The sequence below is a fragment of the Nymphalis io genome, chromosome 9, assembly GCF_905147045.1.
Source record: "Nymphalis io chromosome 9, ilAglIoxx1.1, whole genome shotgun sequence".
NCBI lineage: Eukaryota > Metazoa > Arthropoda > Insecta > Lepidoptera > Nymphalidae > Nymphalis > Nymphalis io.
The window spans coordinates 4,647,127-4,674,533 of record NC_065896.1 but is presented as its reverse complement, the minus strand read 5'-3'; the positions used below and the strand labels follow the sequence as shown (position 1 = coordinate 4,674,533).

Here is a 27,407-nt window from a genome sequence, read left to right as displayed (position 1 = left end):
CCGTATTTAAAATAAAAAAGGGAATCCGTCCTGTACAATTTTTAATTAAAAACGACCCTGTAAAACAGCGTTAAAATTTGTAGTAAAATACATTGATTAATTTTGAAATAGAGAAATCTAACTCTCATCCAAAGCGGACGAGCGTTTTTGTTCACATTCAATGTTAAAAAAGTTTCATTAAAAGATTTCAAAGTAACGAAGGTAATGAAAAATTCACGCACCTGTGGATCGCTGCCGTGAGTTCTTTTCCAGACGTATTCAAAATATTTCAAAGTTTTCACAGTCAACATTGGATCAACGTTCTGACGATTCAAAAAATCAACCAAATCTCTTGTTTTTTCCTGAAAGTTCGTACACTGAATTAATTTAAAATAATATTGTTTTTTTACCTTTCCTAATGAGTAATACATTGGCTCACTCGCCCTTTAAACTAGAACACAACTATACTAAGCTTGCTATTATCAGAAGAAAAAAAGAAAATCTCTCAAAGAGTATCTCACGAGTCAACGAGTGAGAGTTAATTAGTCGTCCACTTTCCGCGTACCCTAATCTTCATAGTTGAATATTATAACGTTAATATATATTTAAAGAGTCCTTGTAAATGCTTCTTCGTTATGACATACATTTTTGCTCAGTGACTTCAGAACATGCCGACAAATTGCTTTCAGCCTGAACTAATTAAAGCAGTTGGACCAAAATCTTAATTTTTAATATTTTTACATGAAAAGCCTTTTATTAAACTTTGCGTAGAATTTATTAACCATATTTTTTTGTACATTTTTTTTTCTAAATAAAATATCAAGCTAGAATAAATTCATTTCGAAAGAGTGAAATTAATTCGCAGTATCATATTCTTAGAAGGTTTTTATGACGTTAATAATGTTTTAAATTTACTGTGCTGTCATATTATATTCAACTCATCGTTCATCGTTTTCGTCGTTTTTTAAATATTCTTATTTTCCTCTACATTTTTAGTTTCATATTCATTCATCTTCGTATGAACTTGAATATTTATAACTATCTATGTACCTCTTAATAAGCTAGCTAGATCTATGAGAATTTTCCGCTACCACTGTTTTATAGTGGAACACATTATTGTTAATATGTTTTTACAGCATTATTTTGAATCAATCTTTAGTAAGCACCGATCTTTCTGCCTCAAATCAGCGTGTCCTGTTTTTTCTTCGTTAGTTGCACTCTATTGTTATCGCTTTAAATTACCTTACGTTATACTGTGTGACGTATAACTATCGCATTGCCATTATAACTAAAACCTAGTTGTATTCTCATCGATTATAGGGTCGTTTTTTAAGCCATCAAAAGTCGGCTATCACAAATGTTTAGTATCAATGTCTACATTAAATTACGTTTTTAACGTTAGAGGTTTATGCCTCTTACTTATAATTCAAAACGAAAATTTAAATCGCCAAAACCGAATGTCTATTAAGATGATAATAAAAGTAAATCTTACTGTATGAGAAAGTAAAGCGTGTGAGGCTGCGGAACGTGTTGATGCGATGTAGCCGTACATGCACGCGAAGTACATCAAACCAACTATTTGCAAAGCCATTGTCAACCAAACGTCAAACTTATTAGAAAGGGCTACTGGAGTACATCCGCAACCTAATTAATTCGACATACATTATGTTAGAATTTAATTATATATTTGTTTACAAAGAATTTGATCCACTCGAACATTACATTTAACGATATAAATAGAAGACATCAGAAATATTAATAAACTTCAAATTTCCAGAGCGAGAATTGTCACTTATGGTTAATAAAGGATTACATTAAAAGAAGCTACATAATTAACATCTCAAAACAAATCTCTATCCAATTCCAATTGGAGAATAAGTATGTACTTTCAAACATCATTTAGTATCTATGTGTATCAAAGTTACATAAGAGAACAATGTATTTTTTTTAAATTAGATAGGTGGACTGTCAAATGCCACCTGGCGATAAGTGGTCACTATCACCCATAGATATTGGCGCTGTAAGAAATATTAAGCATTCGTTATATCGCCAAAGCGCCGCTAACCTTGAGAACTAAGATGTTATATCCCTTGTGCCTGTAGTTACACTGGCTTACTCGATCCAGAACACAACGCCAGCTATTGCTGTTTAGCGGTAGAAAAATTAGTAATTAATGGCTACGTCCTAACGGACTGGGTACGTCCAAACGGCCAAAGCCTAATCCAAGTCATATCGTGTTTCTCAAATTTCAGAAGTCTACATTTTGATATTTTATTGCACAGAATTATTCTGATTTTATTATATGACATATATTTTATTTACGAGCGAAATGGAGATGCTCTCAGAAAAGTTACATAATGGAATTATGGTAATTACAAAACTCATATCGTATCGCGGACACAGGATAGCCACCCGTGTTTCAAAGTACTTACTTTTAAAAACAAGTATCGTAATTGTATCATTTTCAATGTATGAAGTGCTCATAATTTTTTTATCTCTTTTGTTTGTAATAGTTTTTAATTATGTTTCTAAGCTAATGGCTTCACAAAGCATCAGTAATGGCTTCACACAGCAATACCGATTTAATATTCAAATAAAAGTTTGAAGTATGTCACATGTCAACAGGAGATGTGGTTTTCGCGCAAAGAAAATATTATATAAAATATAATGTAGGTATACAAAAATTATTTCATTAAATTTGAACTTTATTTACCAATGCAATATTAAAGGATTATAAAGGATTAGCAATTTTACTTCATACCCCCTTTTAATAAAATTTTAATTGGTAAGTTACTGAAGCGTCGTAACGCCATTATAACCTCAGCGTGTTCATTCTTAAAATATATACATTATATACCAATAAAATATAAGTTAATACTACTTCTAAATTTAAATTTAATTACCAACAAATATCTCAAACACCCAGTAGAAGGTCTGAATATATTCTGTCACGGCATCTAAAAAAATTATATTTTATGAAAAAGAAGGCGACAAAAATTCACAAAATGGAATATTTCAATAAGTAAGTTTTTTACATTTTAGCCTATACTTCTTTCCAGAAAGCAGCAAAACTCTTGAACAATTTGTCATAATAAAACTTGAAGTGGGTACTGTGAAGGGCTTGCAGGAATTCATAAATATGAAGGCAGTTGCGAAGTTGACTAGTGCTAGGGCAATCGGGAGGAATTTAAGCAAAACGACTGCTTGATTCACTTGCATAATATCGCTCTCCCAGTACGAAAAGGCTCCAGTTATTCGGAATACCTACAACAAGTTATTTTTATATACTAACTGCACTTGCATATAATAATCATCTTTTGTAAATTAGTAGTTTTATATACCGTGAAATATCAATAGTTTGTATAGTTGTGTTTCGGTTTGAAAGAACAAAGGCATGTCTTTTTGAAGTGTTTACAAACGACTTATGGTGATATACTATGTATTTTGATATGTGTATTCTTGAAATGTTATGATTATTATGGTCAATGTCACATGCCACTTTCTTTCATTTCAGGACCGTATACTGCGGTAATTTTCGAGTTTATTCTTACAGAATAGCCCTCCTGTTTTTATGTGTATTTGTAATACTTGAAATTCAAAAACGTTTTAACTATACTATGAAAACTTATTTGTGTGAGGTACAGATAGGGATCTGTACCAGTTTCATTATTTGTGACTTTATTGTTTCTATGTTTCTTTTTAGGGATTGCATCTGGTATTTGTGTTAATCATATTAAGAATTCAATTACCAATAAAATACGATTAATCCTGCAGAGATCAGTATCAGCATGTTCATTTACAACTTTAAACTGGAAAATAAGTTATTATTATTACAAGATAATCGTTTTATATATTTGTAAGTTTCACGTAGCTAATGTACAAATTATGGCCGCACGGATTGCTAATAAAAAAGCTTCCAGCATTTCCCCGTTGACTTGCAATTCCGATTCTATAAACGAGAAGTGAACTCAAGATGGTTCACCAACTAAATCACTGTTTCATTCTCATCATCTCATCTCATGAAGTGAGTGAAAGAGATGGTAAGTAAACTAAATTATCAAATAATAGAAGTTATGTTAGTTCTCACCAGTTCTTCAAAAGGGAAAACGCTTATGAAATCCAAAAGGAAAGCGTGCTTCATATATCTGATAGTGGTTAAAAATGGATGTGTTATTAGTAACGATTTGTCATCGTAGTACGCCACATACGCCATTATTACAATGTCAATATATAATATTATATCGGCCCAATTGTAAATACCGATGTTTTTACTCTGTTTTGTCTGTAGCGATATAATTTAATTATTCAATATTTTATTTTTAAATTATTAACTTTTGTGTTTATGATTCATCTCGTACATAACGATGAAGGAAAACAAAGTAAGAAAACCGATAATGTCACCGATAGTGGCAGACACGAATATCCACTGAGCCGACATGGCCCAGTGGTTAAGAACCCTTCACGTCTTAAGCGATGACTGCGGATTTAGACCATCAATCAATTTTCATGCGCTTAATTTGTGTTTAAAGCTCGAACAAAACCGTTAGGTAACCTGTATGAGTCAGATGTACATCTGCAACTTTATCTATCCACTAATCCGCATTGGAGTAGCCTCCAACCTTCTCAAAATTTAATTTGTTGTAGAATTTCAATTGAACAAAAGCGTGAGGTCAAAAAGTTTCATTTTTACATTAATTAAAATATATGAATAAATCATAAACGTCTGTTAAAAATATTCCTAATTATATTTTCACTGAAATGCTTTGTTAAAAAATTATAATTATTCTTATGTATTTCGAAATATTTAAAATTTTATAACAATGCTTAATTACGTTACATATAAATTAATAATTTATACTCTTTCAAATTGAAATTTAAATATTTAATTAAAATTGGTTCCTATAAATTATATATAAAATTTTAGTATCATTATATAATATTAAAGCTCACAGCAATATTATAGGGCACGGTCAGCACATAATATATGGCCATTATAAATCTCACTGTGCACCAGAATTTTAAAAATAATCCATGCGGAGTTATACATCCAGGAAGGAAGAAATATCTTAAGTATCTAGAATAAAAATAGCTTTAAAAAATATATTATTATTTGAATTGTATTTAGTACATAATATATTAATTAAATAATGACTGGCCTCAAGAATTTGCTATCCTTGTTAACCGCGTTCGATTAAAAAAAATAGCTATATATAGATAACTAAACATTAGTTTCGCCAATTTGGCACAAACTCTGAAGGCTTATTATCAGGGAACTATTACTTAAAGTTAACATGTTAACTTGCTGTCCAATAGTAATTTGATTTAATAATATTATACGAGCGAATATTTTGTCATATTTTTTATTGTATTGCAAATTATTCTATATGATAATAACTAAATATATATAAATATTCGTTAAAATAGAATCTACATAGATGGATAACGACTGTTTTTTTATATTAGAAAACGTTTCAATGGTTTAAAAAAAAATAATGCTTCTGTGAAAACAATAAATTCTTAATTTATTTCGAAAATATATGTACAACTATTTTTTCTATTATATTAATGATACCTCATTACGCCTAGCCTATCAAAAGCCAGTATATATTGATCTCTCTGTCGTCGCCCGCTCACTACAACGAAACTCTCTTTAATTTCTTGCTAAAATCAAAACGAATCTTTATTAGCAGCATTAAAATTTGTCTTATTTAAACATATAATCAAATAGTTATAATTATAACTCGATTGAAAAAATTAAATCAGTGTTCATTAGGCTCTTAGTCCTTCACAGCGTGCCACACTCTGATGGAGTGTGCCGCTTGGGGACCTCAGCGCCTGTCCCTGGCGGCCTTAGTCGATGAAGACCTCTCGCTGCCGAGTGTGATAAACGCCATGCTTGGTAGCGAGAGATGCTGGTTGGAGACGGTCTCCTTCTGCGAAAATGTCATGTCGCAGAAGGAGGCAGCGGAGCGGGAGCGTGAGGAGAGGGCCTCCGCTGACTCGCTTCACCGAAGAAGACCGGGGAGAAGGCGTCGGCGCTATGCGCATCTTCTCCTCCCGCCCTAAGTGTTGCCGGGGATAGGGGGTCTTTGTACCCTGAGAACCCCCTAAGATTTGGAGGCCTGCAGAGGCGGGCCAACCGTCGGGGCGTCACGGTAGTATGCGCAAGCGATCCCGTGACGCCCCTCGAAAAGGCGGTGTGGGTACCGCTGGTTTTTTAGTGGGTATTCCGGCGCATATTTGGCGCCGGCGAGTCCCACATAGGGGGGTATGTGGGACTCGCCGGCGACTTCAAGTGGGGGAAACGCGTAAACGCGTTTTTCCAGAGAAAAAAAAAAGGCTCTTAGTCCTTAAAAAATAAAAAAATAAGAAGGCCATAATATATATTAGGTCTACGAAAAGAAAATGAGGTTTTATATCAATAATTCGTGAGGATACCAAGAATTGTAGAAGAATAAAGTTATTCCATGTTTTAATGAGATGTTTAATCTAAGGTTCATAAAACATACCTACTCGTATTTGTTCAAACTATTTGATTGATATAATATTTGCTTAGTTGTTCTTGAAAACAACTAAGGTAATAAAATATCGATATAGATTTTGAATCGACAAATTTATGGTATATATTTCAAATCGTTCTATTTCAATGTGATTCATCCAGCACTTATTATAACATTCAAACCATTATTTGGTATCGTAATCTCTTTGTTGATATATTGTAATAGGTTTCCGAACCGATAAAGTGAATATAAATAATAAATGTAAAAAAAAAGAAAATAATACTATACGTTTTGGTACATAACTAATAATTCTATAAATTTAACCCTTCAATTAAGCGTAAAGCTGGTGTTAGGAGGTCGACCAATAGGCGACCCGAAAACCATCGCACTATTAACGCTACATATTTGAATGTGTTTCATAACCCTATTTAATAATTAATAATGTTAGGCACTCTTACTGTTATCCTGTTTGTTTTTGTGTCTATTTTACCGACTAGTGGCTTACTCTCTTCGAATTGTGACGTCAGATTACGTATACCAGGGTCTTTGATAACCTAGAAAGTAGAGATATATTACAAATGCGAAATAATTTCATTATTTATTTATATTTGAAAACCGAAATGTTCATGTAACATATTACAACAATGTAACATATTATAACAAGATTGCAATAAAAAAAAACTAAAACATTTTTTTTTTGGATTTCATTGTGGTTGAGTTTTTATATGTCTAATTTGTTTTTATAATTCATATCGTGCGGAGCAGCTCTGTGGAATAAGTACCAAACCATATCAATGGGATGATTTTGCTCTACCCGTCCCGGCTTCGCGTAAGATAGGGTAGGGATATAGAGAGGGACAGGGCAAAAAAAAATAAAAAATAAAACAGTTATATTAAAGGACAAACATACAAAGAATACAGAAAACATATAATGTATACAAAAAAACTATCGCGAGCGTAAAACTCACCAAAGTTTTATCAAAATCGGAATTATTATTTAGGACCACTTATGCAACATTTGTCAACATTTTGTCATAGAACAGTTTTGAGGATAGAGCAATGGATTTTTTGCAAACAATACCAGTGCAAATTCTACTGATATCCGAATGAGGGTTCATTTGAGTTTCTCTAAATAGGTCAACGGAGCGAAACTAAATGAAACAATTCTTATTAAACTAATTGGTATACAAATTGATATATATATATACACAATATATTTACTGTCAGATAGTATTAAACACATGTATCATACGTTCATAATAGGCTGACTGATGTCAGGGAATGTGCTCAAGCTTAACACGAGCGCGGTGTATTCAACATGGAGCAATATGCAGTTTGTCGTTGTCAACACTGTATGCACCTGGATATGTTGGATAATTTATAATTCACAATAACTCGACTGCTTCATATGTCAAGGCTACTTAACAAGGGTGAAGATACCAAGAACTTTGATTCAAATTCCGGGTCATGATATTAAAAAGTTGGTATTTTGATTGTTCTTTTTGTTGGGAAATTCTCTGTGGCAAGATCGTTAAGCCTTTTTCTGGTTGTATTGGATTTGCCATAACATTCGTTTATGAGAGTGCATTTGTGTTTGCGTCTACACTTGTACATCATGCATTAGATTAATTCTCCTTTAGAAGAGCTGCGAAATCGATCTTCTAGACATCACTATCATTACAATTCATATAAGATTATTAAAATTCATATTAAATTATAAGATTATTAATGAATATTTCATTAATTTATTATTTGTATGGGCAAATCCTACAAGGTTCTCATTAATAATTCCAACAGTTTATTCGCCAAACAGGCACAGCATAACATCTGAATTCCCATTGGCAGTGTATAAAACAAGTGATAGTTTTTTATAATAACAATATCTGTGGATATCTGGATAGCGGTGGTCACTTACCATCACATTTAACCTATCATTTTTATTTAAAAAGATTAATAAAAAAGAAAATTGCATAATTTTCATATTTATCAACGAAACTAATGTTTTTTTTTTTTCTTCTAACAATAAAAATATATCTTGCCTTTGGAAGTCCATATAACATTTCCACCATTCCAATATTACTGTTTGGTCCGATTGAACATTCAATTTTTCCATTATGATTTAGCTTATTGCAATGACCCTATAAATAAAAGAGTAGTTATTTATTATACACTATCATTATATTTTATATTTAATGATATATCGATCAAAATTATAATTATTTTTATTGCAACGGGTTGGTAATCATTTTATATTATAATAATTAGTTATTTATTGGAACATAAAAGTTCAGAAAAATAATCAAAACGTTACATGATTAATTTTAACACCATATTTTTATTTTATATATAAATTTACATATTATATAAACAGCAAAAATAGTAACTTAATTGATTATTGCTTAACAACATGTCTTGTTTCAATGTCATCTATCAGTACAGTACAGTACAGTAACAGCCTGTTAATGTCCCACTGCTGGGCTAAGGCCTCCTCTCCCTTTTGAGGAGAAGGTTTGGAGCTTATTCCACCACGCTGCTCCATTACGGGTTGGTAGAATACACATGTGACAGAATTTCAATGAAATTAGACACATGCAGGTTTCCTCACGATGTTTTCCTTCACCGTTAAGCACGAGATGAATTATAAACACAAATTAAGCACATGAAAATTCAGTGGTGCTTGCCCGGGTTTGAACCCACGATCATCGGTTAAGATTCACGCGTTCTTACCACTAGGCCATCTCGGCTTGCACTAGGCCATCTCGGCTTATCATCTGTCATCTATCATTTCCAACAAATTACATTATTAATATACAATATTATATTAAGAACACAAGTGTGCGCAAAACCATGAGATTAATCGTTTGGATGATACTTATACAAAATTAAATTGCAAAATTTGTCCAAAGTATACTGATAAAGGTAAAGTAAAAAGCTTTAAAAGGGAGTTGCAAGTATATAAGAGTAGGTATATGTACATATATGGCCTATCGCTGAAAGTGAAGTCACTTAATATCATAGAAACATTAATATCCGATTTATATCATCGTATATAAGCTTAACAAGTAATACACAATCTAAATTGGCTTCAAAGTAATTTATTAAGATTAATGTATTTGCATAACTTAATTATGTTATATATTAATAATCAAAGTATTAATCATTAAGAACTTTTATAACAGACAATGACGATTGGTAATATAATAACGTAATTATCTTAACCTTTATCAAAATGTACATGTCTCGTCCGATGTCGCCCGCATGTTGGACGATCTCATTGTCTGGTAAAACTATTGTCTTTGCATTAGACGCAACTGTCTGGAGGAAATCTCGACTGCAATTCTGTATAAATGCTTTATTACTACAACCGATCATTTGCTGAGAAAATTTTCATTGACTGAGTACAATAAAAAAACATGTTTATATATCCTTAAGTAGTTTTTTATCCAACTTAATGTGTTCAGTTACCTATACCACGTGGACGTTTTTAAAGGCCGGCAACGCCCGGTGTTGCAGTTATCCATGGCCGGTCGTCACTATCCATCAGTTGCCTTCTGCCTCCCCCCCCCTCTATCATAAAAAAACGTAGTCTGTGCAGTTTTAGAAAAAAAAAAACAAAAAATATAAATACTGACCCCAACCACTTGAAAAATATTATATATAGTAATTATCTGGATTTGAAGACTTAACGAAGAAGATTACCTTTGTTTCCCCGTAAATGGATAAAAGTCACAAATTTGATGAATTAAGCATTCACATCTTATATGAAAAAATTAAAGTCAAGTAATAGCGTGGCTGATAATAGAGAAATGATAGTTTTTTAATTTAATCTAAGCGAATATACAGGTGGAACTATAGAATTAACCATTGGACTATTTAAAACAAAATTAAAATCATTATTGAATATTTGTTTGTAAATAGTGCGTAAGTTAAAAGTTAATGTGACAAAACATACTTGAAACAACGGACAGCACAAAAGTTTTTCAATCGTCTCTAGTGACAAGATTTCCTGTTGAATGTTACTGGACATATCTTTAAATATTTCTTCATTAAGGACTGCGCTGTTGTAGTACCTTTTCAAATATAAAATATTCTTTTTAATAGAATAACGGTACTCTTGATTTTTCAATAACTCCAAAAATATGCAATAATTTAATATATTTAACATATATATCCTATCTTATCTTGTGTTATATATACTTACCATTGGACGCAAAAGAATTTTTTCACTCGCGCTTTGATTTTACTGCTAACATAGTTTACTGAAAGGAAATAAAATAGCTCTCTCATGGATTCCTGCAACAAAAGCTTATCTCAGAATATATATTAAAAAACTATACAAAAAAAATGACAAATTATTAAATGGAAGTTTTACGAAAATATGGAATGTAACTTTAAGAAAATATTTACATTCTGGAATTTTATACTTTCGTCTGGTTATAGTTCGTCTTCAATAGGTATATTTAAACTGGATTTAAAGTGATAAAAAGAATATTGGAGGCCGTATATTCGCAGTTACTAGCAACATAAGATAGTACCTTGGACTTCCGCAAACCTCATTGCCAATATATTTAGTTCTTGTAATGTCTATGTACCGATCAGATTATTTGATGCGAAAGATGTAATTAGATTTTTAACCTAGTGTCGCTTTCTAGTAGTAACAAAAATTATATAATATCATATATAAACTTTAAATATATCTTTTTTAATCTATATAATTTTATATAATACAAGTAACTCTGCGCTGTTTCACCTTACTTAATGAACAGACTATTACGCAAAAATATTTTTTTCAAAGAGAAATTAGCGCGTTCTAACAATGTATTTTGCTTTATATTACGACTATACACTACTTATATGGATAAAAAAATCACTGGACTAAGATTATCAGATGGTTTTCATGATTATGCTCTCAGGTCTTCTTCTTAGAAATTATTTAATGTTTATAAAAAGATACCAAGTAAATATATATATAATATTAAAATAATAATATAATATTAAAAACTATACTACTTAAAAGCGACTGTAAAGATGAATTTAAATTACCTTGAATTTTAATTTCCTCTGCGTTGATAAAACGTAGATGGAACATATTTTTGCAATACAGAAACACGACAAATACGTTCCTAGTACTATTAAAATTATAACCTATGGACAGGAACAAGGTAAATTAATTGTATAAAGGATATTATTTAGAAGGAACCTTAGAAACAAGCTATTGGTAAAAAAACTAAAATCAGAGAAGCTTTGTTTTAATTAAAATGAATGATTTAAGGATTGTTTTTTTAAATACTTTATACCAAGCCTAAGTCCTCCACCCCCGGAGAAATAACTGAAGCGCCACTGCCAGTGAAAACAGATGTTCCAAATGAAAGAGCTGAAGATACAGGTGTTTCATGTTTCGCGTTGTTTCTGACAAAAATCTTTGTCTCCCAATAAATGAGTAAACCCATCCACGTATTCTGCAATAGTGGTACAAGAACAGAATCAAAGCTATGTTCTGGAATGAATTGATATTCATAATACATTTTGTTTTTTATTGGAAGTGCGGCTGTCCCAAAGCGAATTTGGGCAGTTAATGTAGTGTAACAGCCTCTATATGACCCAATGCTGGGTAAAGGCTTACTGAGGATAAGATTTGGAGTAAATGCATATTTGGAGCAATCCAGCTTCCTCACTATGTTTTATTAAACCAACGATTTTGAAAATTTAGTGGTACTTACTTGGGTTTTTTATCTCGGCAGCTATGCCACCACAAAACCTATGACTACGTTCAAGTTTAATGGTTGTATCTTTTGGCAACAAAATGAAAATCAAAAATTACCTCTCTGCAAAGATTTTTTGGACAGGCGAAAAGGAACAAAAGACATCCTGACCAGTAACAGAATATGATAAACAATAAAAAATACTTCGTCAAACATAAGAACTGAAAAGATGGAAAAAATAATAATATAATCATGATTATTATATAAAGAATATTTTTTTTTACTTTTTGTTTAATTTATTCATTCAATAATTGATACTGGTGGTAGGGCTTTGTGCAAGCTCGTCTGGGTAGGTACTGATGAGTGGGCATCAGATATTCTACCGCAAAACAGCAATACTTGATATTGTTGTGTTCCGGTTTGAAGGGTGATCTTAGTTCCCAAGGTTGGTGGCGCATTGGATATGTAAGCGATGGTTGACATTTCTTACAATGCTAATGTCTAAGAGCGTTGGTGACCACTTACCATCAGGTGGCCCATATGCTCGTCCGCCTTCCTATTCTATAAAAAAAAAAAAATTGATATTATTTTTACCTTAGCGTTGGTATTAAAGTTTTTCTGCCATTTCTCTAAGTAGTCCCATATGTGCCAGACTTGTAAAATCGGAAACACGACGGCTATTAGAGAAGCAATCGATTCCCCACTCGGGTCTAATGTATCAGTAAATATATACATTGGAAAGACTGAAAGAACGTCAAGATAAAAACCAATAGTGGACATTTTCTCCTCGGCTATCTCTCTTACTGTTTCCTTTCTCACATTCTGCAATTTAAATTACCGCACTATATCATGACTATAATGGAGATTAATTTGCATGTTGAAAATGAGATATGATTTGGTTCAAATGCTTGAAAAACTTTGTGATAAATATATCGTTACTATTATTCCGCAAGCTCAATAAAAGCTTAAATCGACTGAGTGACTTACTAATAAAACTTTATTATTTAAATAACTATTGAGTTTGGAAATAGAATTAGTTCTTATTTTAAAAAAAATATTATTATTAGTTAAAATATCATTGGAATGTATATTATCTAAACTTATTTTTAAAATATATATGTAATTTATTACATTTTCAAAGAAAATGTTTTTGGTATTCAAAGAAAAAAAAATACCAATAATAATTGATTGGTTTTTATAATGTTTCTCAATGTTTATTGTTAATGTAATTTTTATAATTAATTATTATTTAACGGATATACTTCAAGAGTGATCGTATATAAATTAGAAGTAAATGTCGACCCTTAAGAACCACTTGTCTAACACATTGGCTATTGTTAATATTAATATTTATAAAAATACCTAATAATATTTATATAACAATAAATTAAATAAAAATATATCCTCTTTTTATTTCCATTTATATTCAATTTCTGTCATCTTACTACTTAGCAAACATTTCGTTTATTTTATTTGTATAAAAATAGTAGCTATAAACTTTTTATTAACATAAAAAAATATTTTTTTTATTTATTAGGTCCTGACGTATAAAATTGGCGCTTTGTACAGGAGGAATATAAAGTAATTTTTTTTGTAAAATATATTTAATTAATCAAAGTATGCACCGTTGTTATCTATGCACTTTTGTCATCTCATAGGTAGTTCATTGATCTCTTTACTAAAAACCATGGGGGCGAGAATCAATAAACTCTTTGAAGGCGGTTTGGACTGCCGCATCGGAGTTAAATTTTTTTCCTTGTACGACGTTGTCCAAATTCCGGAAAAAATGGTAATCTGTTGGAGCAAGGTCCGGGGAGTACGGTGGATGTCGCAAACATTCCAATCGTAGCTCATCTAGCTTAGTGGTTGTTTGTTGTGCAGTGTGTGGTCTTGCGTTGTCGCGAAGCAGCAGTGGCCTAGAGCGATTGACCAATCTGGGTTGTTTAGCAGCTAGTTCTTCCTTCATGGCTTGCAAATTTATTTATTAAAAACAAATTAATGACTATTTTCAAAACTAAAATGTACCAGCTAAATGAATGTAAAAATTTGAATTTGAAATTCTTAACCAAAGACAAAACGCAAATTTCATATGTAAGGACCTAATATTATTATTAAAAAAATTGTTACTCGCAAATGAAGAAAACCTTTAGAAAAATTTGTAATTTGTTACTTAAATATCCATTGGTCACTAAAATACCATTTGTCCATTTCCTTAAAACTATTTACAACATTTCAAAAGCTTGGAAATCACAGTATCACACCTTTTCAACGACGGCGGTAGTGAGTTGAATATAAATATTGAGCAACAAGCCAGCAATCACGATTGTGTTCACGACTCGCTCCCAGTCAGACTGCAAGGAATCGGTCCAGTGGGGGCACATTATACACACAAATATTACCAACAGAAAGTGAGCTACATCGAACATGTTCGTCTGGAAATAAAAAACATATCTAGAAATATTGTAATACATCTACTGATGCATAAAAGTATAGTAACAGCCTGTGAATATCCCACTGCTGGGTTAAGGCCTCCCCTCCTATTTTGAGGAGAAGGTTTGGAGCTTATTCCACCACGCTGCTCCAATGCGGGTTGTTGGAATACACATGTGGCAGAATTTCAGTGAAATTAGATATACAGGTTTCCTCACGATGTGTTTCTTCACCGTCAACAAAGAGATGAATTATAAACACAAATTAAACACATGAAAATTCAGTGGGCTTGAATCCAAATCATCGGTTAAGATTCACGCGTTCTAACCACTAGGCCATCTCGGCTTTCATTCAATAAAAAAAATATCTAGAAATATTTTAATACATCTACTGATTCATAAAGATATACATAGTTTATTTCCTTCAAATTACTATTATTATATTTAATGTAATAAAAGTATGAGTGGTATTATTAGTTATTAGACGGGCAGATCTACTTTCTCTTGAGAAATTAATTTGGCAATAAAATGTTTTCAACGTACAAAATCAGTATTCGGTTCCAAAATCCAGGGAAAATTCGAGCGAAGACATATTCGTGGTTCGTCTACGGTTGTAACATGATTAGACATACAATATAATTCTAAGTATTCGGTTGTAAACTTCCGCTGTTTCTCATTATTTTCATCTATAAAAGATTTATATTAAGTTTGAAACGAGAGTTAATAAAATGCCGTTGATCTCCGATTTCAAAAAAGCGTAAACAGCTTTAGTAGCAATAACTAGAATAAATTAAAAAGTACATAACAATAATAATTGTGGACGGGAAAAGGCTGAAAAAAATGATAATTTTAAGTAACTACTAATTTTAACTGGTTTATTTTATTTTGTATATATTGATAATTATATTTTTACAATTTAAGTTTATTTGTGTGTAGTACATTTATAGTTAAAGTAACTACATACAAATACAAAGTGCCACAGGCCAAGCTGCCGCCATCAGCGGTATGCAAACGTCGCGTTTGGCACTATAAGTCGGCAGATTGGGACGGTATGCGCGATTACTATGTGTCAGTCCCTTGGAAGGAACGTTGCTTCAGTGGGAATGACCCGACAGCTAGTGCCGCTGCTGTTGCTGATGAGATCATATTAGGAATGGAATACTACATTTCTAGCTCAGATCTCATCAATAGGGGTACGCGTAACCGTTGGTTCACTCGTGAATGTGCCGACGCTGTATCATCCAAGCAGGCGGCATATCGCGCGTGGATCAACGGCTGCATTAGTGGGGCATCTAACATTGACTCACTGAAAGCAAACTACAATAAAAATTCCAAGTCCTGTAGGAAGGCATACACGAGAGCGGATGCACAGCGCAATGTACAGATTGGTCATGACCTTATTTCGCATCCTAGGGGCTCCCGTAGCATCTGGCATCTGACCAAGTCTGTGCAAAACAATTTCTGCCAACCTTCGCTGCCACCGCTCAGAAATCCGGACGGATCGCTAGCTCACAGTCCGCAGGAGAAAGCCGACCTCCTGGCTAAACTCTTTGCCGACAACTCTGTGATCGATGATTGTAGTGCGCAGCCACCAACAATACCTTCATGTGGCCACAGGATGCCTGACATCAAAATCAGGCAACGTGATGTGCGTGCGGAGCTGCAATCACTTGATATACGGAAAGCTGGCGGTCCTGATGGAATACCAGCCATTGTGCTGAAGAAGTGCGCGGCGGAGCTGTCTCCTGTGTTAACGCGCCTGTTCCAACTTTCTCTCTCTTCAGGATGTGTGCAGGAGGCTTGGAGAAGAGCTAATTTGCAAGCGGTTCCCAAAAAAGGGGATCGGTCTGACCCGGCAAATTATCGACCAATAGCTCAGTACTTTGTAAGGTGATGGAACGGATTCTAAACAACCAACTGATCCATTACCTAGAAGATCACTGTCTAATTAATGATCGTCAGTACGGGTTTCGACCAAAACGGTCCACAGGTGATCTTCTAGCGTACGTAACACACCTCTGGGGTGAAGCTATCGACAAGCATGGAGAATCGTTGGCTGTCAGCCTCGATATTTCCAAGGCTTTCGACAGGGTCTGGCACAGAAGTCTTCTCTCCAAGCTACCGGCATATGGTCTGCCTGCTCAGCTATGCACCTGGATTGCCAGCTTCCTACACAAGCGTAGCCTTCGTGTTTTAGTAGATGGTTGCGCTTCACAATTCTATGTAGTGAATGCTGGGGTCCCCCAGGGATCTGTGCTATCTCCCACACTCTTTCTTTTGCATATCAATGATATGCTCTCCCTTGGGAACATACATTGCTATGCAGATGATAGTACAGTGCATGGTGGATACCACGGACGCGCAGTGGCTGGGTGGGCGGAAACTGAGGAGAGGTAGGAGAATCTTGTCATTGAACTCGATAGGACGTTAGAGCTCATTGCCAAATGGGGTTCTGAATCTTGTTAAGTTTAATGCCAAGAAAACACAGGTATGCGCTCTCACAGCGAAAAAGTCACCATTTTACCCTCATCCCTCCCTCTGTGGCATACCGCTGATGATACAAAGCAAAATCGCCATGCTGGGGATGGACGTTCGCTGCGACCTTAGTCCAAGGGATTATCATCGAGGCTATTATAAAAACAGCTTCACGAAAACTCGGAGTTCTGAACAAGGTGCGGCGTTTTTTCACGCCGCAACAACTGTGCCTGCTATACAAAACACAGGTACGGTCTTGCGTTAAATATTACTCGCACCTTTGGGATGGCTCCGCTAAGTACCTACTGGAGGCCTTGGACCGGTTGCAGCGACGTGCAGTACGCATTATTGGCGACGTAAAGGTCACAAACACCCTTGAACCTTTACAATTGCGTCGCGAGATAGCAGCACTGAGCGCTTTCTATCGACTGTATCACGGCGAGTGCTCTGAGGAATTATTCTCTCTAATTCCTGCTTCCCCCTTCCTTCTTAAGTCCACGCGAGCTGGTTCTCGATGTCACCGCCTAACTGTGACATCAATTCCATCGCGCACAAAGAAATTTGGCAACTCCTTTCTTTGTCGCACTACCAAAGAATGGAATTCCTTACCAGCTCACGTGTTCCCCTCCTCTTACAACCCGGGTTCCTTCAAACGAGGCGTGAAGAGCCATCTTGCGGGCCGTCAAGGCGGTGACGGCTAGTACAGAACATTCTACCCGACTGTACTGGCCGTCGTCGCGTTTGGACTCTACTACCACTTACCATCAGGTGGAGTAGAGTCATTTGCCATCCCAGACATATAAAAAAAAAAAAACGTGTAAAGATGGGATAGTAGATCTTCACTTGTTTATCTAATCGTAAGCTCTTATTCTTAGTCTTATTAAAGAATCGCTTTTTGGAATATTACACAATCATTTTGATACAAATTATAGCACTGATTAATTATTTACTAAGAGATAAAAAATAATTGATTAAGTTTCGTAAATATTTTTACAAAACTAACTTTTTTTCATTGTATTATAATATTGAATGTTTTTTTAACTAAACTAAATTATTCAGAAATATTTATATTTAGTTTCAGTTGGAAAGTGAGTAGTAAATTTTATAACGTCAAAAGGCTATTTTCGTTTAAATATAGCCGTATATTTGGTCATAATATTATCAAAAATATGTAATTTTTCACATTTATATTAATACCTTAGATATATAGCTACACAAATACATATATACAGATACCGTCCTCAATTATTATTATTATTATTATTATATATATATATATATGTATATACGTTACATATATATTGTGATTTGAACCCAGTACCTACCTTTGTAGTACATGTGTGAATCGTCGACGAAAGTGGGGTCTTCTTCTTCAACTCCACTTAAATGATCTTTAAGTAGCTTCATTGGTCTGTAGCGTATCCTAATCAGCCTCGAATCGTTTCTATCATATTTAGTGATAGCTTTCTGAAAATAAAATCATTCTATACGGAGATAAATGTAGTAAAAAATAAGTATCTTAACGCAGGGTTGTGTATAAGAGATCAGTAATTACAGGCACAAGGGACATTAGTTCCCAAGGTTGGTGGCGTAAGCGATGATTAACATTTCTTACAATGCCAATGTCTATGGGCGTTGGTGACCACTTACCATCAGGTGGCCCATATGCTCATCCGCCTTCCTATTCTATATAAAAAAAATAACTACTTGAGTGATAGCACCGCCCCTTGCATGAATCATATTACAGACCGCAATTATGTTTATATAGTATGACTATTTTTAAGTTTTTTTCTTTTTTTTCTTGTATTTGTATTTTTTCCTTCTAAGTGTGCAATAAAGTTATTTAATAATAATAATAATAATAAATAATATCTTCAAGTGGCCAATCTTATAGAATACCTGTGCAGTATATATAAAAGTTCACAAGTGTGTGTAACGCAAGCTGATTTTTGATATTATCTTTCTATATTTATCCGATGCGACGGGCATTTGACACGACAGGAGAAATCAGGCACAAACTACAATTTAAGTGTGGTGGAATAAAGAAACCCACACACATACATACCTACAAGTACATACATGAACTATGAAAACATTGCAATCTTATTTTGGGCAGTCAGCTCATAAAAATTCAATAGCACTTGTTCAAATTGAACACGTAACCATTGCTGAAGATCTCGTAGTCTATCTGCTGGGCCATCAAGGCTCAATTTCATAAACGTAAGTTCTATATTGTTTTCAGACGTCTCAAGAGCGGACTGGAGACTAACGTCAGCCTTACGTCTACTCGAGCTGATATTAAACAAAGCTAAAATTTCATATTACGCTTTGGTATTGTGTAATATTATTTTTATATAATTTTAACTACATACTTTGTTTGTTTTTTTTATTTGTACATCGAATTAGGCTGCCTCTTACTGATCAATAATATAAACTGATTTTGTATCAATGAATTTACTTAAAATATTTAATTAACTTGTATGATTATATTGCCATCAGTAAAAATGTTTATATATTTGTATTTTTTTATAAATAATATCCTATTTTCATTAGTAAATTACTTTGTTTATATTAAGAGATATAAATAATATGTTAAAAATTCATTTAATTTCGCAGATCATTTTACATTTACCAATAATGAAATTTAAAATTGCTATTTTTTTAATAAATAAGGTTTATTATACTGTACAGGATTATGTAAATAATGACGAGTATGTGATTATTTAATTACATTTAATTATTTTATTGTAAAAAAAGAATAACTACTGACTTTTGCCGGTTCTTTTCGATATAATCTACATTCCGAACTTAAAACGACGATTCAAGTGCTTGTGAATAAAGTATGTTTTGAATTTAACTGTCATCACGTTGGTGAAAGTCCTTGGGTTCTTAATTTAAATATTTCATATTTGTTGTAGACTTATTGACGATGTTTAATATAGCTTATACGAGTTTTCTTTTAGTGACAAGGTCTATGGGCAAAAGTATCTATTCAAAGGGGCCTATTTGTTCAACTTTATTGTATAACTACATATTATAAAACAAAGTCTTTCTATCAGATAGACAAACCCGGCGGGGTAACTTTGTTTTATATCTTTGTGTTAAATCAAATGTAACATTAAATCGCTCTATAAGATTCCCATTCGTTACTGAGAACTAGACAAAAACGTTTTGAACAAGATCGATTGCACAAGTTACACATGACTTCTACAGACATACATACTCGTAAGGCACTACGGCAGCTTTCCCGCTTGCATTACAAAGATGCAAATGTGTAATAATTATTCAAATATATATTAAATTATACTGAAGTCCGTAATTGTATAAATTAATGTTTTTTATGTAAAGTGTTTTATGGAACTTTGCAGACAAGATGGGATGAATATGAATGGGCCTAGGTGTGAGGCATGATATTTGTAAGAAAGTAGGCGAAATGCATCTTTATCTATTATTTTTGGAGCTTATTCCACCAAGCTGCTTAAATGTGGGTTAGTGAGTAGACATATAGCAAAATTTCAACCGCAACATAAAGGTTTCCTCGAGATGTTTTTCTTAACCGCCGAACTCGAGATGAATTATAAACACAAATTAAGCATATGAAAGCTCAGTGACGCTTGCCCGGGTTTGAACTTGCAATCTTCGATTAAGATTACCGAGTTATATATTATATTTTATTAAATACCTGCTTAGCTTTTGATATTTTAATTCTAGTTTCAATTTTTTCCCGAATTTGTCTAAGCGTGGAAGGATTTTCTGTTAGAGCCCGAATAAAGTCTGTCCTCTTTAATACCTGCAAATATAATCAATCAATACCTAAACTTATTTTATTATTTCACGTTTACTTTGTGAATGTTTTATAATAACGTATGCTATTTGATTTTTATATACACAGATTCCTTTTAATGTTATTTATTTGTTTTAAATCTTCAAAGCCTTTGAAAGAAGCTTAGCTGCGTTCATTTAAATAAAATATATGGGTTCTTAGTAAGATATATTTAATGCCTTAAGCGCATTACTGTCAAGTAAATGTCATTAGCTTTACGTCACAAATATATTACATATACATAGAGTATAAGCGGTATAGGTAGGCGGATGAGCAAATGGGCACCTGATGGTAGGTGGTTACCACCGCCCATAGACATTAGCGACGTAAGAAATATTATCCTTTCCTTACATTGTCAATGCGCTACTAACTTTGGGAACTAAGATGTTATTTCCCTTGTGCCTGTAGTTACACTAGCTCATTCACTCATCAAACCGGAACGTTACGATACTAAGTACTACTGTTAAGTGGTAGAAAATTGTGAAATGTCAATATATACGACATTGTAAGACAGTCAAGAATACAAGCATCAAAACGGTGTTATTCTTTAAGTACTCATCCGTGAAATGGTGACAAGCGACTTACGGTTTTAAACTATTTTGATGTGAATATTCTTAAAATGTTACGTTTATTATGGTCAATATCGCATATCACTCTCTGGCATATCACGGGATGCAACAAAGTTGACTTCTGTAAATTCCTCTTCAAATAGATATTTAAATGTATCTTTACATTGCAGCAAGCCAAGGGGCATTTTAGCTAAATATAAATCTTAATATACATGTGACGGTTTTCATTACTAAATTACAAGTAATAAAAAACTGAGCGTGTAGTATCCCCTGTATGATTACGTTATGAGTTAAGTCATTTCACTTTACTCGCCTTATATGTTATATGAGGTCGTCAAGGGATATCAGGTTTAGTTCAAGATTATTTTTGAGTAAATAAATATAGGGCTATTTATGACTAATTATAATTGTATGATGATCAAACATAACTAGTGTTAACTTAACAGACGAACTCAAAAACAATCATTATTCATATACAAATTTACATTTTGAAATATGTAATTTATTTGTTTCAAAATTAGTTTTATTGATATTACTCAAGTTCGTCAATAGCTACCGAGCAAAAAAGAAGAGTAAATCGGTTGAACCATAGACGATAAAATCTACTGCTTTGATTATTTAATTTTATATATACCTGTAGTTCGACATACGTCGCCGCCTTTACAGTCACCTTCGATGGTATTGAATAAAATAAACTTATTTCTCCTAATACCTGAAACGACAACCAAATTTCTATATTATCTTTTACAAACTGACTTACATTAATATATTTTTTTAATTCGATTAGTTATTATAAATTCAGCAGGGATGCAAATTTGTGACTAAAAAAAAATAAATTGTTTTAAAAATATTTGAATTTTTCTAGAATTTTTATCAGCCATGTTATGTAATAATATAGTATAAAGTTATAAAAGTACATAATTATATCAGTACATTTTTTTAGGTTATAATAATGTATTAGCAATTTAAAAATAACTCTAATTAATTAACATATCTCATAAAAACATATTTACATTATATAATGTATAATTTTCGTATGAACTTCATTAGTAATCAATTACTTTGTCCTTATTTGTTCGAGGTTTCATCGAAGGAACTCAAGTTTTGCTTCGATAAAGTTTTAAGGAGTTTCATTATAAGCGAACTTCCTACGATACAATATATTTAACCCGCTGACCGAAATGACGTAAGCATAATAAATAAACTCACTGTTCCCTCTTTGAACGCAATCATCGGGCTTTCATCATCTTCATCAGACAACATCTCCAGCACGCCGCATTTGACGAATATGATACCATTCTTCACCACATCCTGGTTCCACACACACTGACCCGCGAGATACAGTTCGTGTTTCATCAACAAAGATACGTGTCGCATGAAGGATTCGTCTGTTAATTAAGATAATATAATTGGTTGGAAAGCAGATAAAGCTTGTGTCCCATTTTTCTCTGATCGTATTGATATAAATATCCTAGCGGTTAAAAAAATGCGAAAGGAAACAACACATGAGAAAATCATGTATGCACAAACAAGCAAAGGGGCAACAATGTGGAAATAGCTCCATAACACGGAAGACGATTTCTGTCTAGTAAAAATTTACGGGCTGTACTTGATTATTTTAAAACGATTAACACATAATCGATGAAACGAAGGAAATTAATACCCATATCTTTTAAAAGCAAGGAATCATGAAAGTGTCCGACGTTTATATCAAAAATGAGTTCCATCCTCAATGGCACTGGAAGTTTTTGTAGATGATGCGTGGTGAGAATGCCATCTTTCATCTTCCAAAGTTGCTGCTTATACAGCATTGCTTGTTCCACCAGCCATGAGGGCGCTCCGCGGAATTTAAGGAAATCAATCACATGATGGTACTGGATGAAAAAAAATCATTTCACTATACATTAATCCATTTTAACACATGTAACTATTTTTTTGATAAATTTGTAAGAAGTAGCGTATGTTAGTACGTTGTACTCAAAGGTATCTTGACACTTGTTATCATATTTTTATTTTCGTCTTTAATAATTGTATTCATTTATTTAATATATATCAAATGCCGAAAAGCGGGCTTAGAATGCGTTTTTCATTGCATATGATTCAGTGACGTCTACCGTCTTACTTTCGTCAAACTTTAATCACTTGACATAATTATTAAGTACTTATGTCAATTTTATACATTTGGCATTTATCACAAACGACATCGTCAATTAATATATTACTTGTCTGGACCCGTAGGTTGGGCGAAACGCTTTGTCAAACGATACTTTTATAAAATAAATTATATTGTATTTGGGTAGTTTATTTCTTTTATAAAGTACGAGTAATTTTTAATTGTACTTCATTGTCTCGTGGAACACTTAAAGTTTTATGAATTACCATTGAAATCGTAACACAGTCGGGCTCGCACCAATTTCTGACACCAATAAAAGATAACGAATATTCAAATTGAAAACAAAATTCAGACTGATATCTGTGACCAATTTGTGTTTACAATAATTGTCATACGTATAATCCAGAAGCTTTTAATATAAACATACAACAACCAATAAATAAAAATTAAATTAATGAGAAGTAAAGTAATTTAACGGTCTTACCTGTTCAACGAAAGTAGACCATCGACTATTTTCCAAAACAAGTTCCCAAGTGAGACCTCCAATAAAACGGTAACGCATGAAAACGTATCCAAATATCATCAAAAGTGACGTCAACCATTTTTCATGACTATGCTGAAAGTGTAAATAATATAGCTGAATAACTCATACCAGTAAATAGGATAAGTCGACCTTAAACGAAGGTCATATCTTGAAATCCAGATGGGCACACAGAGTATTTTTAATTCATGTGTGTGTGTATTAACGATACCTGTCACGATTAAAAGATAATTTTCATATACTGTTCACTGATTGTCGCTTCATCTTAGTATAAAATAAATTATAAAATATACAATTTCACGTATTTCATGTTTAGATTAGTTTATCTTCCTAGCAAGATTTCTCTATTAACTCCATTGTGTGGGAGAGAAATTAACCAATTACTAGTAGTGTGCAAGAGAGTAATAAGTGATAAAGTAAGTATATATATTTTTATGTATATTTTGTGATCGAGAATGAAATCTCAGCTGATTTTTTCTTTGAATTCCAAATAATTAAACATTAAAACAGCAATTACACGTTAATCTATTGTTTTTTTTTATTATACTAAAATTTATTTTAGTATTTAATTACAAGTGGAAAGCTATCACCAAATATGCAGTTGAAGAAACGCCCCGAGCTGTAGTACCAACATGAGATGTAACTGCAAAACGAACAGATTTATTTAACATTAAACTATAAGCATACAAGAATTTAAAACAAAATTCTCCCTGGAGCCGAGATGACCGTGTCTACTTGAATCTTAACTTAAGATCGTAGGTTCTAAAAATAATCGTGATAAACCAGATGTGTCGAAAACTTATCTGCCACATGTGTATTTCATAACCAGCATTAGAACAGCCTGGTGGAATAAGCTCCTAACTTTCTTCTCAAAAAGGAGAGGCTTTAGCCCAGCAGTGGGACATTTATTTTATTCTTTACTAACTTTTTTTTGAAGAATAATTTCAATTGAAAATCAATCCTATTTTAACCGTAATTTATATATTTATAGGTTTATATAAATAATTTTTGAGTAAGTACAAAAGCGAGGCAAATCCAATCTTTGTAGATATGAACATAAAAATAACAGAATGTTAATATATTTTTTTTATTTTTAAATTTTTATAGTAAGTGTACACTTAAAACAGCAGCAAATTTTAATAATATGTTTATAATTTGTTTTCGTTAAAATTAATTATATTTGTACATATTAACTTATAAATATATAAAAAAATTCACTTCATAAACATGGCCCAATATTAAAAGATTGAATTTAAATATTCAAAACTAATCTTACCTGTCAAATTCTATCTTTTTGCTAGTCATATCGTATCCTAATGAATAATAGTCCTTTATAGAATCTGTTTTACGCAAATAGTACCAGAGACATGTTCCACAGTGCAATACCAAAATTACGAATATTATGTGCTCCATGACGTATAGTTTTTTACGAGAATTCCGCATCTAAAAATTTTTTAATTTAAAATAGGAAAACAGTCTGGTTTTGTAAAAAGCCATACCATCAAATTCTATCTAAAAATAAATTATTTACTGTAGACCATTATATACCGAAGAAGAGATAAATATTAATAATTTTATAAAATATAAGCGTTGCTAGTCTAAATGATACCAGAGAAATACAGATAATTTCAATTTTTTTTTAATAATTTATTTTTCTTCATATATAAGTCAAACAAAATTAATATTTGGTTCACATTCGTCATGAGTTCATAACGTCTACGTGCAAAGACTGTCCTAATAAGAAACGTGTAAACGACCCAAAATATCAAAATCCGGCCTTATTTGAATGAGTCTACACTTCAAGTAAATCTTTATAATTTATCGGGAAATTGCTTTATAGGTCTGTAACACCCATTTAAAGAAAAACTTTAAATTGACGCTATGGACACATTATTGATTTGTAAGTTGTAAACCTAGTAGTAGTTTACTAGTACTACTAGTAGTACTTGTAGTAGTAGGTCTACTGGTGGTAGGCTTTTGTTTAAGCTCATCTGGGTACGTACCACCCACTCATCAGATATTCGACCGCAAAACAGCAGTACTTGGTATTGTTGTGTTCCTGTTTGAAGGGTGAGTGAGGCAGTGTAATTACAGGCACAAGGGACATAACATCTTCGTTCCCAAGGTTGGTGGATGTAATAAATGATTAAAATTTCTTACAATGCCGATGTCTTTTGGCGTTGGTGACCACTTACCATCAGGTGGCCCATATGCTCGTCCACCTACCTATTGTATAAAAAAAAACCTAACGAATAAGTGTACAACATGAATACGTCACACTTCGATTTTTATCTTTCTGTCATTATGAATTTAATACTTAACAGAAGAATAAAAAATTTCACGCATGACATAATATTTATAAAAATGAATTAATTTATTTACCTTTTCATTTACATTTTGGAAGAAACCAATCAGTCTGTAAATGCGTCCGATACTCAACCATCTCCCAAGTAGTAATATCTCATCGGATCCATGTTTGTGTTTAACTATATTTTTATAAAAATGTCATATAATTAGTATTAAGTATGTTGAAACAAATTTTAAGCATGTATAAAAGAAACATTGAATATGGATTGCCGAAAACAATAAATATTTACTTACATATAATAAATAACGGCACCAGGCTGATAACGTCGTAGGCTAATAAAATATAATTCCTCGTGTACACTCTAACGTGCAGTCGTAATATAGGCCAGAACATGTGTAATAAGTGTATGAAGACATCGGTAAAGAACAACATCTCGCCAACAACGATGCTCACATACAATAAAACGATGGGTTCTTTGAAATAATAAGCAACAAAGAGATGTACTATGTACTTGTATATTACCACGGATAATATCAAAACCTGAAATATATCAATCTGTTTTAACATTAATTCTAATCAGTAGAGCTATTCTGTAAATGTTTACTCGAAACACCGCAAAACACGATCGTGAAATGTCAGAAAGTGATGTGCGACATTGATTATATATAACATTTAAAAATTGCACGCATCAAAAAAAGCGCATCCACATATGTTGGCTTCCATTATGTAACGACTAATATACGAAGTGGTTGTTTTCAGAATAGCAAAATTTAAGAGTTAATAGCGAAATAGCGTTTACGGGTCGCCTATCGATGTAAAGTTGCAGGTTCGATTCTGACCACTAGGCTATTGTCGTCACTCCTAACACAAGCTGTACGCTTAATTGGAGGTTTAAATAGGAATATAATAATTTAGAATATAGAAATTATAATAATAGCAAAGCCCATTCTGAAGAAAGTATGTTTGAA

At 32.7% G+C, this 27,407-nt stretch overlaps 1 protein-coding gene across 1 annotated transcript in view; it reads right to left on the bottom strand.

Moving 5' to 3' along the window:
* The window catches only part of LOC126770751 (uncharacterized), a 61,027-nt gene extending 34,429 nt beyond the window's left edge, over positions 1-26,598 (bottom strand). The window contains exons 1-24 of the mRNA XM_050490287.1: positions 26,514-26,598; positions 25,408-25,574; positions 24,705-24,774; positions 24,075-24,206; positions 18,411-18,552; positions 15,154-15,296; positions 12,776-13,003; positions 12,301-12,402; positions 11,777-11,938; positions 11,523-11,624; positions 10,681-10,772; positions 10,432-10,549; positions 9,699-9,818; positions 8,519-8,617; positions 7,732-7,839; positions 6,938-7,033; positions 5,552-5,640; positions 4,930-5,053; positions 4,067-4,261; positions 3,729-3,788; positions 3,015-3,243; positions 2,883-2,936; positions 1,472-1,623; positions 222-341 (exon numbers count right to left, since the gene is read on the bottom strand). Coding sequence (XP_050346244.1) covers positions 222-341; positions 1,472-1,623; positions 2,883-2,936; positions 3,015-3,243; positions 3,729-3,788; positions 4,067-4,261; positions 4,930-5,053; positions 5,552-5,640; positions 6,938-7,033; positions 7,732-7,839; positions 8,519-8,617; positions 9,699-9,818; positions 10,432-10,549; positions 10,681-10,772; positions 11,523-11,624; positions 11,777-11,938; positions 12,301-12,402; positions 12,776-13,003; positions 15,154-15,296; positions 18,411-18,552; positions 24,075-24,206; positions 24,705-24,774; positions 25,408-25,574 — 2,904 coding nt within the window. The 5' untranslated portion in view covers positions 26,514-26,598. The remainder of the gene's footprint in view (positions 1-221; positions 342-1,471; positions 1,624-2,882; positions 2,937-3,014; positions 3,244-3,728; positions 3,789-4,066; positions 4,262-4,929; positions 5,054-5,551; positions 5,641-6,937; positions 7,034-7,731; positions 7,840-8,518; positions 8,618-9,698; positions 9,819-10,431; positions 10,550-10,680; positions 10,773-11,522; positions 11,625-11,776; positions 11,939-12,300; positions 12,403-12,775; positions 13,004-15,153; positions 15,297-18,410; positions 18,553-24,074; positions 24,207-24,704; positions 24,775-25,407; positions 25,575-26,513) is intronic.
* Between the last annotated feature and the right edge of the window lie 809 nt (positions 26,599-27,407).